Below are 15460 nucleotides of genomic sequence, written 5' to 3' on the forward strand. Positions count from 1 at the left end.
TCTTGCTTTTATGTAATTAGCTATTGTGTTTTGTATATACAGCTTTATGACTTTTATTTGCTTCATCAATTATGCCATTTATAATTGCATAATGTCCCCAGAGCAAACTTCTGACTTTTAAATGAAAGCATAATTAACTCTCCACAAGTTGAAAAGCCCTTCCCCAAAGAGTTTCCAAACAACATTTTATAGCTTCTTTCTTAAATATAAACGGACATGTAACAATCACCAGATATTTATTGAAAATTTACATCATGTGCAGGATGCCAAAATAAACAAACAAGATTCCAGAAGAAAGATAATTCAGGACAAAAAAGACAAGAACTAAACACATACACATTATACACACACACACACACACAATCAGATTAGAGAAGATATTTTACCCATAAAACAAGACCATGGTGCTACAAAAAAGCAACAAAGAACTTGAAAATATAGTTCATCAATATAGTCGCCCAAATAAAACATGCAATGGAAAGATAAAACCCTAAATACTTTCAGAGTTTTTTTTTTTAAAAAAAGGTAAACTACAAAGAAACAGAAATCAGACTAATATCAGATTACTAACTGAAACACATCGGGAAGATAATTGATACATTCCAAATTCTGAAGTAAAATTATTTTCAACTTAGAGTCTTCTACCCAGCCAAACTACCATAGAATGTGATTGTAAGTAAAGATATTTTCAGAGATTCAAAGATTCAGAGTGTTTACATCTCATACAGCCTTCTTATGGAGACACAAGAAACTATTTTATCAAAATAAGGGAATAATACAGACATACTTCATTTTGTTGCGCTTTAATTTATTGTACTTCTCCAATAGCCCATTTTTAACGAAGTGAAGTTTTGTGGCAACCCTGTATCTAGCAAGTCTGTCAGCATCATTTTTCCAATAGCACGTGCTTATTTTGTGTCTCTATGTCACATTCTGGTACTTCTTGCAATATTTAAAACTTTTTCATTATTATTCTATCTGTTACGGTTATCAGTGATAAGTGATCTTCGATGTTACTATTGTAATTGTTTTGGGGTGCCACAAACCGTGCCTCTATAAGACAATGAACTTAATCAAAAAATGTTGTATGTGTTCTGACTGCACCACTGACCAGGCCTCCCTCATCGCTCTCCCTCTTTTGGGGCCTATTACTGGAAACACAATATTGAAATTAGGCCAATTAATAACCTTACGATAGCCTCTATGTATAAAAATCAAAAGCTAGAAATGATGAAGGCCCAAAGTTGACATAGGCCAAAAACTCAGCCTCTTGCACCAAACAATTAACCAAAAGTTGTGAATACAAAGGAAATGTTCTTGAGGGAAATTAGAAGTGCTACTCCCTTGAGCACACAAATGATAAGAAAGCAAAATAGCCTTATTGCTGATATGGAGAAAGTGAGGTAGGAGGTGGGTCTAGACTCCAGAGGCAGAACTCAGACATCAGACCAAATTGAGGACTAGCTAAAACAGGTTCGGGCGGAGGCAGGTTTCTATAAGACATGCTCACCAGTGTGCCATGTCAGTTCACCTTTGCCATGGCAACACCCAGCAGTTACTACCCCCTTTGAACCAGGCACAATGGCTCATGCCTGTAATCCCAACATGTTGGGAGGCCAAGGCGGACAGATCACTTGAGACCAGGAGTTCAAGACCAGTCTTGCCAACATGGCAAAACCCATCTCTACTAAAAATAAAAAAAAATTAGCTGGGCATGGTGGCCCACAATGGTAGTCCCAGCTACTTGGGAAGCTAAAGTAGGGGGATCACTTAAGCCTGGGAGACAGAGGTTGCAGTGAGCTGAGATCACGCCACTGCACTCTAGCCTGCGCAACAAAATGAGACCCTGTCTCAAAAAAACTTTGTTTTTTTGAGAAATGAAAAAACCCAGGAGTCTTCCAGACTTGGGGTCTTCAGATATGCTGGTCTCTCTTCCCAGAACATTTTCCTTCCCTAATGGCTAGTTTTATATTATTATTCAGGGCCTCATATTCTTCAGTTTGTATATATAATTAGAGAGGCCGTCCCTGCCCATTTAATTCAATACAGTTTTTCCCAGTTATTTTCTCTCATGGCAACCTTTTCACATTTAGTAATTACCTTCAAACAACTTACCACAATTAGTAACTATGTTTCTATTTGCTTGTTTATTTATTTTCTATCTTTGCCACTAGATTATAAGATGAATGACAACAGGAACCATATGCATTCTTAAAAATTTTTTGCTTAAGCTTAATGGCAAGAAGCATATGCATTTTGTTCACCCTATATTCAGAATCTAGAGTAATGCCTAAAATATAATAGCACTCAATAAAAATCCACAGAGAGAACAGATATAGGAATTACAAGAGTTTTAGATTTGTATGGAGTTATATCTGCCAGTCTTTTCTTTGGTGATTTTTATGTTTTGTGTTACACTGAGGAAGGCCTTTCCCAGAAGATTATTTTAAAAGTCTCCAATAAATTCATGTAGTACTTTTATACATACTGTACAGCAAAATTTGTAACACACATGAAATGTGTATGTTCATGTGTTAGAGGAAGCAGATTCATAACTCTTTTTTCAAAACAAAATAGCAATAGACCATTTATTAAGTAGTATATCCCTCTCCTTTGGTTGGAAATGCATCTTTTTTATATTAAATTCTCATACATGCAAAGATATGCTTCTGGATGTCTGGTGTTTCGTTGATTTATTTATCTTTGCAAAAGTGCCACACTGTTTTGAGTAGCATAGCTTTTTAGTATGGTAGGGCAAAACACACTATCACCACCATCACAACTATTTTGTCTAGTATCAAACACTTTCACTTCCAAATGAACTTTGGAATTGACTTGTCAAGTTTTTTTTTAAAAGGGCCCTAGGCATTTTCATTGAAATTTTATTGAATATACAGAATAATTTAATAACTGAAACTTTCATCATATTGTCTTCCTACCCAGAAATATGTAAATGTCTCCGTTTGTTCAGATCTTCTTTCATGTAATTAATTCTTAATATACTTGCACATGACCAGATTCAGAGCATTTCTGTAACCCCAGAATTAGAAGAAACCTCCAAGATTGCCCTGACCACAAAATGTACATCAGCAACATGCAGTGCTTTTACACTTCCACTGATTAGGTACTCACTACCTCCTGAGGAAATGCATTTTACCACAATAGATAATGAAATAGATAATGACTTGGATAATGAAATAAGTCTCACAAGGAAAATGTCAGGGGTCCTCTAATTGTCCTGTTTCACAATTTCCTTATCTACACAAAATGCTTTTTTAGTGATGATTATCTTGACCAGTATCTATAAAAATTTTTAAACGTGTACACGTCACAAGGCTGTATCAGATTGTTGACTGTTCTGTTGAGCACTGTTAATGAAAGAGATGGATGTAAAGTCTTTACAAAGGGGCACTGACTTCACAGCCAAATATTACACAATATTTCTGAAATCATTGTTACTTTTTTTCAGTGTTTTCATCATTGTTCCTGGCACATAGTAATCTCTTGATTAATACTCAGTGAATTAATGAATGGATTGTTCTTATGGATTTAGTTCTCATAACAGGGGGACATAACTACATTAAAAACATGTTCTAATGCAGAGGAACAGTAAAGACCTCTCTAATTACAGACTTTCAATATCCTTTGCTGGGAAATACACATTCACAATTTGTTTTTGCCCATGACAACCACTGCCTTGTAAAAAATTTATGTAATTTACTTAATATTTTTAAGGATGTTTACAAGTATTATCATGTAATTAAGTTGGGTACAGTGGTGTGTATGGAAGGGGTGTGTGTGTGTGTCTAATTAATACCTGAAGATGAGTGACATTAAACAAAAGTTAACAATTTTCTATGACTATTTCCTAGAACCCAAGGCAAAGAAGAAAAGAAAGGTCTTTATATCAAAGTATTCTCACCTATAAGTAAAATGGTCCTAAAAATCAAAAGAATTGGTTAAACCAATACTTTAAGAAGCTTTGATATTCAGAGGTCCACACTTTTACTAGTGGAAAAACACACTTTACTGATTTTATTCATTTACTCTGATTCCATAGATGGTGCTTCATGTCTGCATATGTAAAGTACCACAGTGCCTTTTTTCTCTCTCTTTTTTTTTTGCTTTCTTTACTTTTTTCTCCTTAATTTCTTGAAATAAATCAAAAGTGCTACTCCCTTGAACATACAAATGATAAGAAAGCAAAATAGCCTTATTGCTGATATGGAGAAAGTGAGATACGAGGTGGGTCTAGACTAAAAGGCAGGGCTTCAACACCAGACCAAATTGAGAACTAGCTAAAGCAGGGATGAAGGGGAAGCAGCTTTCCATAACACATGCTTGCCAGTGTCCCATGTCAGTTTACCATTGTCATGGCAACACCCAGAAGTGGTCACCCCTTTGGGCTGGACGTGGTGGCTCACACCTATAATCCCAACACATTGGGAGGCCAAGGCTGGCGGATCACTTGAGGCCAGGAGTTGAAGACCAGCCTGTCCCACATGGCAAAACCCTATGTCTACTAAAAATACAAAAACTAGCTAGGTGTGGTGGCATGCACCTGTAATCCCAGCTACTTGCAGGGCTGAGGCAGAAGAATGCTTGAGCCTGGGAGGCGGAGGTTGCAGTGAGCCAAGTTGGTGTCACTGCACTCCAGCCTGGGTGACAGAGCAAGACTCTGTGTCAAAAAAAAAAAAAAGTTATCACTCCTTTCCATAGCAACAACCCAATGACCTGGAAGTTACTACCCTTGTTTTAGAAATTGCTGTATAATCTGACCCTAAGTATATGTACAATTAAAAGTGGGTATAAATATGACTCCAGAACTGTCTCTGAGCTGCTACTCTGGGCACCTGTTTTCAAGTATCCCTGCTCCACAAGGAGCAGTACCTCTGCTGCTGCATACTGCCACTTCAGTAAAAGTTACTGTCTAACACCACTGGCTCACCCTTGAATTCTTTCCTGTGTGGAGCCAAGAACCCTCCAGGGCTAAGCCCCAATTCTGGAGTTTGCCTTCCCTGCATCAAAAGATTTAGTGGTCCACATAGAAGATTAAATAAGCCACAATCAGCTTACAGGTGCAGTGGTGTGATCTCGACTCACTGCAACCTCCATCTCCTGGGTTCAAGCGATTGTCCTTCCTCAGCCTCCTGAGTAGCTGGGATTACAGGCATGCACCACCATTCCTGTAAGCCAAAGCCTAATCCAGAGCAAGGCCCTTAACTTTCTTCAATTCTATGAAGGCTGAGAAGGGTGAGGAAGCTGCAGAAGAAAAGTTTAAAACTAGCAGAGCTGGGTTCTGATGTTTAAGGAACGAAACCATCTCCACAACACAAAAGTACAAAGTGAGACAGCAAGTTCTGATGTAGAGGCTGCAGCAAGTTATCTAGAAGATCTAACTAAGATCATTGATAAAGGTGGCTATACCAAACAACAGATTTTCAACATAGATGAAAAAGCCATATATTAAAAGAAGATGCCATCTATGACTTTCATAGCTCAATAGGAGAAGTCAATGCCTGGGTTCATAGCTTCAAAGGACAGGTTGACTATTAGGGGCTAATGCAGCCGGTGACTTTAAGTTGAAGCCAACACTCATTTACTATTCTGAAAATCCTGAGGCCCTTCAGAATTATGCTAAATCTAGTCTGCAAGTGCTCTATAAATAGAACAAAAAAGCCTGGATGACACGTCTGTTTACAACGTGGTTTACTGAACATTTTAAGCCCACTCTTGATTCCAGGTGCTCAGAAAAAAAGTAATTCCTCTCAAAATATTACTGCTCATTGGCCAGGTGTGGTGGCTCACACCTGTAATCCCAGCACTTTGGGAGGCCAAGGCAGGTGGATCACTTGAGGTCAGGAGTTCAAAAGCAGCCTGGCCAACATGGTGAAACTCCATCTCTACTAAAAATACAAAACTTAACCAGTCATGGTGGCGCGTGCCTGTAATTCCAGCTACCAAGAAGGCTGAGGAAGGAGAATTGCTTGAACCCAGGAGGTAGAGGTTGCAGTGAGCCGAGATCACACCACTGTACCTCATCCTGGATGATGACAGAGTAAGGCTCCATCTCAAACAAACAAACAAAAAATTAATGCTAATTGACAATGCACCCAGTAACCCAAGAGCTGTGATGGAGACGTACAAAGAGATTAATGTTTTCATGCCTGTTAACACAACATCCATTCTGCAGCCCATGGATCAAGAAGAAATTTTGACTTTCAAGACTTACTTCAGAAATACATTTTGTTAGGCTATTATCTGCCATAGATAGTGATTCCTATGATGGATCTGAGCAAGGTAAATTGAAAACCTTCTGGAAAGGATTTATCATTCTAGATGCCATTAAGAACATTCATGATTCATAAGAGAAGACCAAAATATCGGTATTAATAGGAGTTTAGAAGAAGAATATTCTAGCCCTCACGGATGACTTTAAAACGTTCAAGACTTCAACGGAGGAAGTAACTGCAGATAAGATAGAAATAGCTAGAGAACTAGAATCAAAAGGGGAGCCTGAAGATGTGACTGAATTGCTGCAATCTTATTAACAAACTTGAACAGATGAGGAGTTGTTTCTTACGAATGAGCAAAGAAAGTGGTTCCTTGAGATAGAATCTACTCCTAGTGAAGATGCTGTGAACATTGTTGAAATTACAAGGGATTTAGAATATTACATAAGTATATTTGATAAAGCAGCAGCAGGGTATTGGAGAATTGACTCCACCTTTGAAAGTTCTACTGTGCATACAATGTTATCAAACATTATTGCATGCTACAGAAAAATCTCTCATGAAAGGGAGACTCCGTTGATGCAGCAAAGTTCATTGTTCTCTTATTTTAAAACATTGGCACAGCCACTTAAACCTTCAACCACCACCTTGATCAGTCAGCAAACATCAACATCAAAACAAGACTCTCCACCAGCCAAATGGCTACAACTCACTGAAGGCTCAGATACTTGTTAGTATTTTTTTTAACAATAAAGTATTTTTAATTAAGGTATGCACACGTTTTTAATTTTTTTATTGAACACCTAATAGACTGAAGTAAAAGTAAACATAACTTTTACATGCAGTGTGTGACTTGCTTTATTGCAACGTTCACTTTGTTGCAGTGGTCTGGAACTGAACTCACAATATCTGGAAGGTATGCCTACACAAGAAAAACGAAGGTATGTGATCTAGGAAATACAGCCTCAACTCAGCAGAGGAAGAAAGAGAATTTCCAAGGTAACAGTTGTAAAAGAGGCCTGTGGGGAAATCTGTACATATTGGAAAATACAGTACTCCAGAAGGAAGTGGGTGGGAAGTAGAGGGCAGAAGGAATAGAAGAGTACCTTGAAGATGTGATACTTTAAGATGTATAAACTTAAAGCAGGCAATGCAAGGAAGTAGACTGGCAATCTAGGATGCAAGAAATCAAAATGACAGTACTTGGCAATGCAGGCTCTTTTTTGGTTCCACATGAACTTTAAAGTAGTTTTTTCCAATTCTGTGAAGAAACTCATTGGTAGCTTGATGGGGATGGCATTGAATCTGTAAATTACCTTGGGCAGTATGGCCATTTTCACGATATTGACTCTTCCTATCCATGAGCATGGAATGTTCTTCCATTTGTTTGTGTCCTCTTTTGTTGAGCAGTGGTTTGCAGTTCTCCTTGAAGGGGTCCTTCACATCCCTTGTAAGCTGGATTCCCAGACATTTTATTCTCTTTGAAGCAATTGTGAATGGGAGTTCACTCATGATTTGGCTGTTTGTCTGTTATTGGTGTATAAGAATGCCTGTGATTTTTGTACATTGATTTTGTATCCTGAGACTTTGTGAAGTTGCTTATCAGCTTAAGGAGATTTTGAGCTGAGACGATGGGGTTTTCTAGATATACAATCATGTTATCTGCAAACAGGGACACTTTGACTTCCTCTTTTCCTAATTGAATGCCCTTTATTTCTTTCTCCTGCCTGATTGCCCTGGCCAGAACTTCCAGCACTATGTTGAATAGGAGTGGTGAGAGAGGGCATCCCTGTCTTGTGCCAGTTTTCAAAGGCAATGCTTCCAGTTTTTGCCCATTCAGTATGATATTGGCTGTGGGTTTGTCATAAATAGCTCTTATTATTTTGAGATACGTCCCATCAATACCTAATTTACTGACAATTTTTAGCATGAAGGGCTGTTGAATTTTGTCGAAGGCCTTTTCTGCATCTATCGAGATAATCATGTGGTTTTTGTCTTTGGTTCTGTTTTATGCTGGATTACGTTTATTGATTTGCATATGTTGAACCAGCCTTGCATCCCAGGAATGAAGCCCACTTGATCGTGGTGGATAAGCTTTTTGATGTGCTGCTGGATTTGGTTTGCCAGCATTTTATGGAGGATTTTTGCATCGATGTTCATCAGGGATATTGGTCTACAAATTCTCTTTTTTTGTTGTATCTCGGCCAGACTTTTGTAACAGGATGATGTTGGCCTCATAAAATGAGTTAGGGAGGATTCCCTCTTTTTCTATTGATTGGAATAGGTTCAGAAGGAATGGTACCAGCTCCTCCTTGTACCTCTGGTAGAATTCAGCTGTGAATACATCTCGTCCTGGACTTTTTTTGATTGGTAAGCTATTAAATATTGCCTCAATTTCAGAGCCTGTTATTGGGCTATTAAGAGATTCAACTTCTTCCTGGTTTAGTCTTGGGAGGGTGTATGTGTCCAGGAATTTACCCATTTCTTCTAGATTTTCTAGTTTATTTGCGTAGAGGTGTTTATGGTATTCTCTGATGGTAGTTTGTATTTCTGTGGGATTGGTGGTGATATCCCCGTTATCATTTTTTATTGCATCTATTTGATTCTTTTCTCTTTTCTTCTTTATTAGTCTTGCTAGCGGTCTATCGATTTTGTTGATCTTTTCAGAAAACCAGCTCCTGGATTCATTGATTTTTTGAAGGGTTTTTTGTGCCTCTATCTCCTTCTCTTCTGCTCTGATCTTAATTGTTTCTTGCCTTCTGCTAGCTTTTAAATGTGTTTGCTCTTGCTTCTCTAGTTCTTTTAGTTGTGATGTTAGGGTGTCAATTTTAGATCTTTCCCGCTTTCTCTTGTGGGCATTTAGTGCTATAAATTTCCCTCTACACACTGCTTTAAATGTGTCCCAGAGATTCTGGTATGTTGCGTCCTTGTTCTCGTTGAAGCCAAAAGAACAAAGCTGGAGGCATCACGCTACCTGACTTCAAACTATACTACAAGGCTACAGTAACCAAAACAGCATGGTACTGGTACCAAAACAGAGATATAGACCAATGGAACAGAATAGAGCCCTCAGAAATAATACCACACATCTACAACTATCTGATCTTTGACAAACCTGACAAAAACAAGAAATGAGGAAAGGATTCCCTATTTAATAAATGGTGCTGGGAAAACTGGCTAGCCGTACATAGAAAGCTGAAACTGGATCCCTTTCTTACACATTATACAAAAATGAATTCAAGACAGATTAAAGACTTAAATGTTAGACCTAAAACCATAAAAACCCTAGAAGAAAACCTAGGCAATAACATTCAGGACATAGGCATGGGCAAGGACTTCATGTCTAAAACACCAAAAGCAATGGCAACAAAAGCCAAAATTGACAAATGGGATCTAATTAAACTAAAGAGCTTCTGCACAGCAAAAGAAACTACCATCAGAGTGAACAGGCAACCTACAGAATGGGAGGAAATTTTTCCAGTCTACTCATCTGACAAAGGGCTAATATCCAGAATCTACAAAGAACTCAAACAAATTTACAAGAAAAAATCAAACAACCCCATCAAAAAGTGGGCGAAGGATTTGAACAGACACTTCTCAAAAGAAGACATTTATGTAGCCAAAAGACACATGAAAAAATGCTCATCATCACTGGCCACTAGAGAAATGCAAATCAAAACCACAGTGAGATATCATCACCAGTTAAATGGTGATCATTAGAAAGTCAGGAAACAACAGGTGCTGGAGAGGATGTGGAGAAATAGGAACACTTTTACACTGTTGGTGGGACTGTAAACTAGTTCAACCATTATGGAAGACAGTGTGGCGATTCCTTAAGGATCTAGAACTAGAAATACCATTTGACCCAGCCATCCCATTACTGGGTATATACCCAAAGGAATATAAATCATGCTACTATAAAGACACATGCACACATATGTTTATTGCAGCACTATTCACAATAGCAAAGACTTGGAACCAACCCAAATGTCCAACAACGATAAACTGGATTAAGAAAATGTGGCACATATACACCATGGAATACTATGCAGCCATAAAAAATGATGAGTTCATGTCCTTTGCAGGGACATGGATGGAGCTGGAAACCATCATTCTCAGCAAACTATCACAAGGACAAAAACCAAACACCGCATGTTCTCACTTATAGGTGGGAATTGAACAATGAGAACACGTGGACACAGGAAGGGGAACATCACATACTGGGGCCTGTTGTGGGGTGTGGGGAGCGGGGAGGGATAGCATTAGGAGATATACCTAATGTAAATGACGAGTTAATGGGTGCAGCACACCAACATGGCACATGTATACATATGTAACAAACCTGCACGTTGTGCACATGTACCCTAAAACTTAAAGTATAATAAAAAAAATATATATATATATATATATATATATATATATATAATCACAGTACTATGGGCCCTTCTTGCAACAATCATTTGAGGATAAAATCCAGCCAGCCAAAAGACAAACCAAAATGAAAAGTTCAAGAAAGATAAACTGAATAAAAGTGACTGCAGTAAGGACCATTAAAGCAAATCAAGTATAAAACTAACACTAAACACTTGTGATAAATTAAGGACATTGAATCAAATGCAAATAAAACTTGATAATATTAAAAATGATAAAACCATTATTTTTAATAGGGGAAGAGGAGGTGGGAAAATGTGTAAGAGTGCTAACTTATTCTTTAAAATCAGAGACATTCAGTAATCTATATTTGAAATACAGAGTTCTTAAAAACATTAACCATTTAATTTTTTCTTAACTTAGAGGAATTTTTTTAGCAATTAGCACCTCTTGTGATCAAGTAATATTTACCTGAAATTCAACAACTGCTTTTTCTTCTCTCAAATACTAAAATTAATATTTTGTGTTAAAAACAGCATATATATAATACAATTCCATTATAATATTCATTTTTCTCTTCTTTCTGTATATCTGTATACCAGGATGTCTGAAATGTGTGTTTAATGCCATGGTAGTCATTTCTACCGTACAGTGGACACTTTGGGGAGGGAATACCTTATGTTTTTATCTCATACCCTTCTATTCTGTTTGAATATCTTAAATTTACAGGAGGTGCTTTTTAAATGTCAGAGTTTATTTATATGAGGCAATTGTGGTCCTCATTTTCTTCTTTATACGGCTCTGTAATTTTTTAAAATAGCGAATATAGGTAATATGCACATAAAAATCCTGTGAGACACATATTATGGCAATAATAGTAAAACCTAAAATTTGGATGGAACTTTAACCCATATTATGTCCCCAGAGTCCGCGAAGTAATTAGTTTTTTTATCTCCATCTCCACTTTACAGAAAAAGAAGCAGGATTAGGGTTGGTAAGTAGGATCTGAACCCAGGGCTACATACTTAGTATTAATTCCTCAGTACTCAGTGCTAGATCCCTTATATTTCCTAATATTGCCCTCCTTTGGGGAAAAATTGCAGTCTTCTAAATTACACATGAGTAAATAGGTCAGAACGTGTTAAATAGCATCTCCATTTTTTTCAAAAGGTAGTCGCGGGATTTTCATTTTCGTTTTTTAGAGCTGAGAAAACTTTCTGTTCCGTTTTATAAAGTTGTGTAAGCATCATCTCTTATTCTTGGACCTTCTTCTACACAACACATCACCACCAAAGTTTTTCAAAATTTGCTGACCCGGCTGCAATTTTTTATTTTTTTATTTTTATTTTTTCGTAGAGACGCGGGGGGAGGGGTTTGTGGAGGGTCTCGCTTTGTTGTTCAAGCTGGTTTACTCCTGGCTTTTAGGGATCCTCCGCCTCAGCCTCCCAAAGTGCTGGGATTACAGACGTGAGCCACTGCGCCTGGCCTGCAATTTTTTTTTTTTTAACAACTGCTATGAATTGTAATTAGTATAAGTTCGTCCTAACAACGTAAAATTTCTTATGTCAGTCTGTGACAACTCAATCTTCTCTTTGAAAAACTATAAACTGTACATTTCATCCTTACTGGGCTGTTAATCTTGAAAACATCTCAAGTCACTTTCAGCTTTAAACATTATAGACAAAAACTCACAAAGAAATATGAACCTTCTGGAGTTTAATTTATAAACGTGAGCAAATAACCGTTGCTATGCAAACCTCAGAAGTTCTTTTCCAAGTAGCTCTTTAATTTTTGAGCAAGGAAAAAGCGGGCGCCGGAACCAGCCTTTCCTCTCACGCCAGGAGGAATGAAATAAGTAAGAGGAGTAGGCATGAGGAAGGGAGTAATAATTCGAGCTTTATAACCCTAAATGTCAATTAGGCAGAGAGGGTAAGGAAGGAGGGCGATGGTGCGGGGGAGTGTTAGAGGAAGCACAGGATTAGGAAAGGAGAGAAATAAAAGGGCTGGGGTAGTACTGCCAAACAGAAAACGCCCCCAAACAGGTTCTCTCTGCTTCCTCCGCCTGCTTCAATTGATCTCACCTGATCTTCCAGTATCTTGTTCTCCTCGTTCGCCACCGGGATGGCGAACCCATCCTCCCAGTGCACCTCAGCCAGGAATTCGCTACTCATGACTGCAAACGGATAGAGAAGATACAGAGCAAAGATCTGCCTTCTTGTACAGCGGATGAGCAGCACCCGCGTCAAGCCCAGGCACCTGCACAGAGCCGCGGCAGTTGCCGCGGGAGCCCTAGCAACCTTCCCGCGGCCTTAGTTACCAAACAGGAAACGCTCCAGCCCGAAGGCGAAACTTCCGGTTTAGAACTCCCTGCCGGCAGGCCGAAGAATCTTTTTTTTACCTTGAGCGCTGAGGGTTGAGCAGCAACTTGCCCCTCCCGAGGTTCCCGGGGGTTGCCAGGCGGCAGCGTAACTTTCCACGAAAAGGCGGCTCTCGGATCGCTCCTGGAGCGTGTGAAACCTGTGGCCCCCGGAGCTGGCTGGAGGACCACGGGGCAGCTGGCTGGAAGTAAACCACAAGATCCTCCGATTGCCTGGGGGAAGACGGGAGCCAACAGAGATAATAAACTAAGTTTTTTTTCAAGGTGTGTTTGCTGTGTTGTGTAGATTTCAGCTACTACAGTAGGTGAAAGTAGACCGAGGTGAACTGGTGTTTGGAAACAGAACTCTCTCTCTGGCATCACTGGGATGTTCTGACCGTCGCCTGTTTCAGTCGGCCAGCCTTCCTCACCGCACTCACCCGCCCCATCGCAGATGTCCCAGTCGATCACAGACGCGGACTGCGCGGAGGCCGCACACTTGTGGCGCGGTGTGGTGGCCCCTCCGACACCACTCCCATACTTGCATTTTTCTTTGCAGTTTCGTTTGCTAACATTTAAAGTGTGGAATTTCGCATAAACTTCTGTATTTCCTCCGCCTGAAAAAGGGTAGGTGACGCAATCCCCATTATCAAAAGGCAATGTTCTGCTGGAGAGGCGCCCCCTTTAGACCAACAAAGCACTGTACCAATTCACTAATTTGAATTACTTGCTTGGCACGGGTAGGCATTTGAGTTATAGTCTCTCTTGTATAGTATCTCAGAACTGGAAAGGACAAAACAATAAACTAATTTAATCATTTCATTTTCTCAGTAAGTTAAACCGAGGCTCCTTGAGGCAAAGTGATTAAAGAAGGGATGCTGTGCATGAATTAATTTTACGTATCCAATAATCATCTGTAATCTTTTTTTGCTCTTTCGAATTTTATTTTACCGAGACATTGTTAAACTTTTATTATAAATATTTTAAATGTATATGGGAATAGAAAGTATAAATAACTGCTATATACGCATCATCTTGATTTAGCATTCATATTTTGCCATATTAGCATCATCTGTATCTTTTGCTCAAGTAAAAGATAATCATAGACATCATGACATTACATCCCTAAATACATGAGCATGTATTGGTAGAAGAGTGGTTAATGTTATCTAACATAAGCACAATATCATTATCACACCTAAAAAAATCAACGATTCTTTGATATCATCTAATAACCATTTCAGATTCATATTTCGACTGTCCTAAAAATGTCTTTTTACAGTCGATTTGTTTGTTACTATAGTTCTGAAATCCTCCTGTAGGAGCTTTGTCTCTTTGTGCCTACATCGTTTTCCATAAACTTAATCTTGTGGACTTAGTGCCTTTAAAGGCTAGAATTAGCAAAGCATTTTATTCCCCCTTTCTACAATGATTAAAGGCTGGAGAGAAAGGCTCAACTTGTAGAAGAAATTTGACCTGTATGTAATAGTGGAATTTTAGATATAATGACATGTAATCCTTTATAAATGATCATTACTTATTTTATAATAGTTTAGTCATTCCAACTAATGAAAATGTTAGTATTCTGCTTATGTTAAGATGGTACATAGTTATTTATACTTGGGATATGTTGCAGCAATGCTGCTTTCTAAAATTATTGGTGTTAGATCAAAGGTGGGGAGGAAAATGGCAGAACAAGACTTCCAGCAATCAGCCCTCACAGAAACATCAATTTGAACAACTATTCACCTATGAAAATACCTTCACAAGAGCTAAGGAAACCAGTCACATTTACTTACATTTTAATACAGCAAAAAATAAAAATAAAATAATTGGTATTATTATCACCCATGTATCTTAAAATTACCTAATTTACCATCCCAGTTTTTAGTATGAATACTGAGCTGCCTTGACCTGTGCCAATGAGTTGAAGCACCCCTCTCAGTGTCAGCTGTAGCTGCCAAATGCATGACTGTGGAGTCTTTTTCATCTTTCCATTAATTTTACTTCTAGGAATATGTCCTACAGAAACAGTTGCATAGGTAAGTTCCATGCCCTTATACCACATGGGCATAAGAAGTCTAGCAACTGAAGCTCTGAGAGTCCCATGTCTCATTTCTGAAAGATTCCTTTTCCTGAATTTGAGGATAACAATTATATGATATTTACTTCTAGATGAAATGCCCATGCTTTCTACAAATTCTACAATTCTGCCTTAAAATGGTATCCCATCACAGCATCTCATATCACCTAGTTCTCACTCGAATTCTACAAGTTCTAGATGATAACTCTATTTGCATTCATCCAGATCTCGCTTTGGAAACAAAACCCATAGTTTTATAAGCCTCGTTGTTGAAATGCTCGATTTAATTCCAACATGCTAAAGAAGATGTTACCCTTTCACTATCTTATTCCCTTAAATTCACCAAATCAAGTTACGCAGGCTAAAACATAAAGTTTATTTGTTCTGCAAAAATAATGTAGAAAAAATACTTCTATG

General features: G+C 38.4%; 1 protein-coding gene across 1 annotated transcript in view; it reads right to left on the minus strand.

The window, feature by feature from the left end:
- CCDC39 (coiled-coil domain containing 39) overlaps positions 1 to 12846 on the minus strand; it is a 67917-nt gene extending 55071 nt beyond the window's left edge. The window contains exon 1 of the mRNA XM_003256515.4: positions 12686 to 12846. Within this exon, the coding sequence (XP_003256563.1) occupies positions 12686 to 12775 (90 nt within the window). The 5' untranslated portion in view covers positions 12776 to 12846. The remainder of the gene's footprint in view (positions 1 to 12685) is intronic.
- Positions 12847 to 15460: the final 2614 nt, after the last annotated feature.

Source organism: Nomascus leucogenys, chromosome 11, assembly GCF_006542625.1.
Source record: "Nomascus leucogenys isolate Asia chromosome 11, Asia_NLE_v1, whole genome shotgun sequence".
In the NCBI taxonomy this organism is placed as follows: domain Eukaryota; kingdom Metazoa; phylum Chordata; class Mammalia; order Primates; family Hylobatidae; genus Nomascus; species Nomascus leucogenys.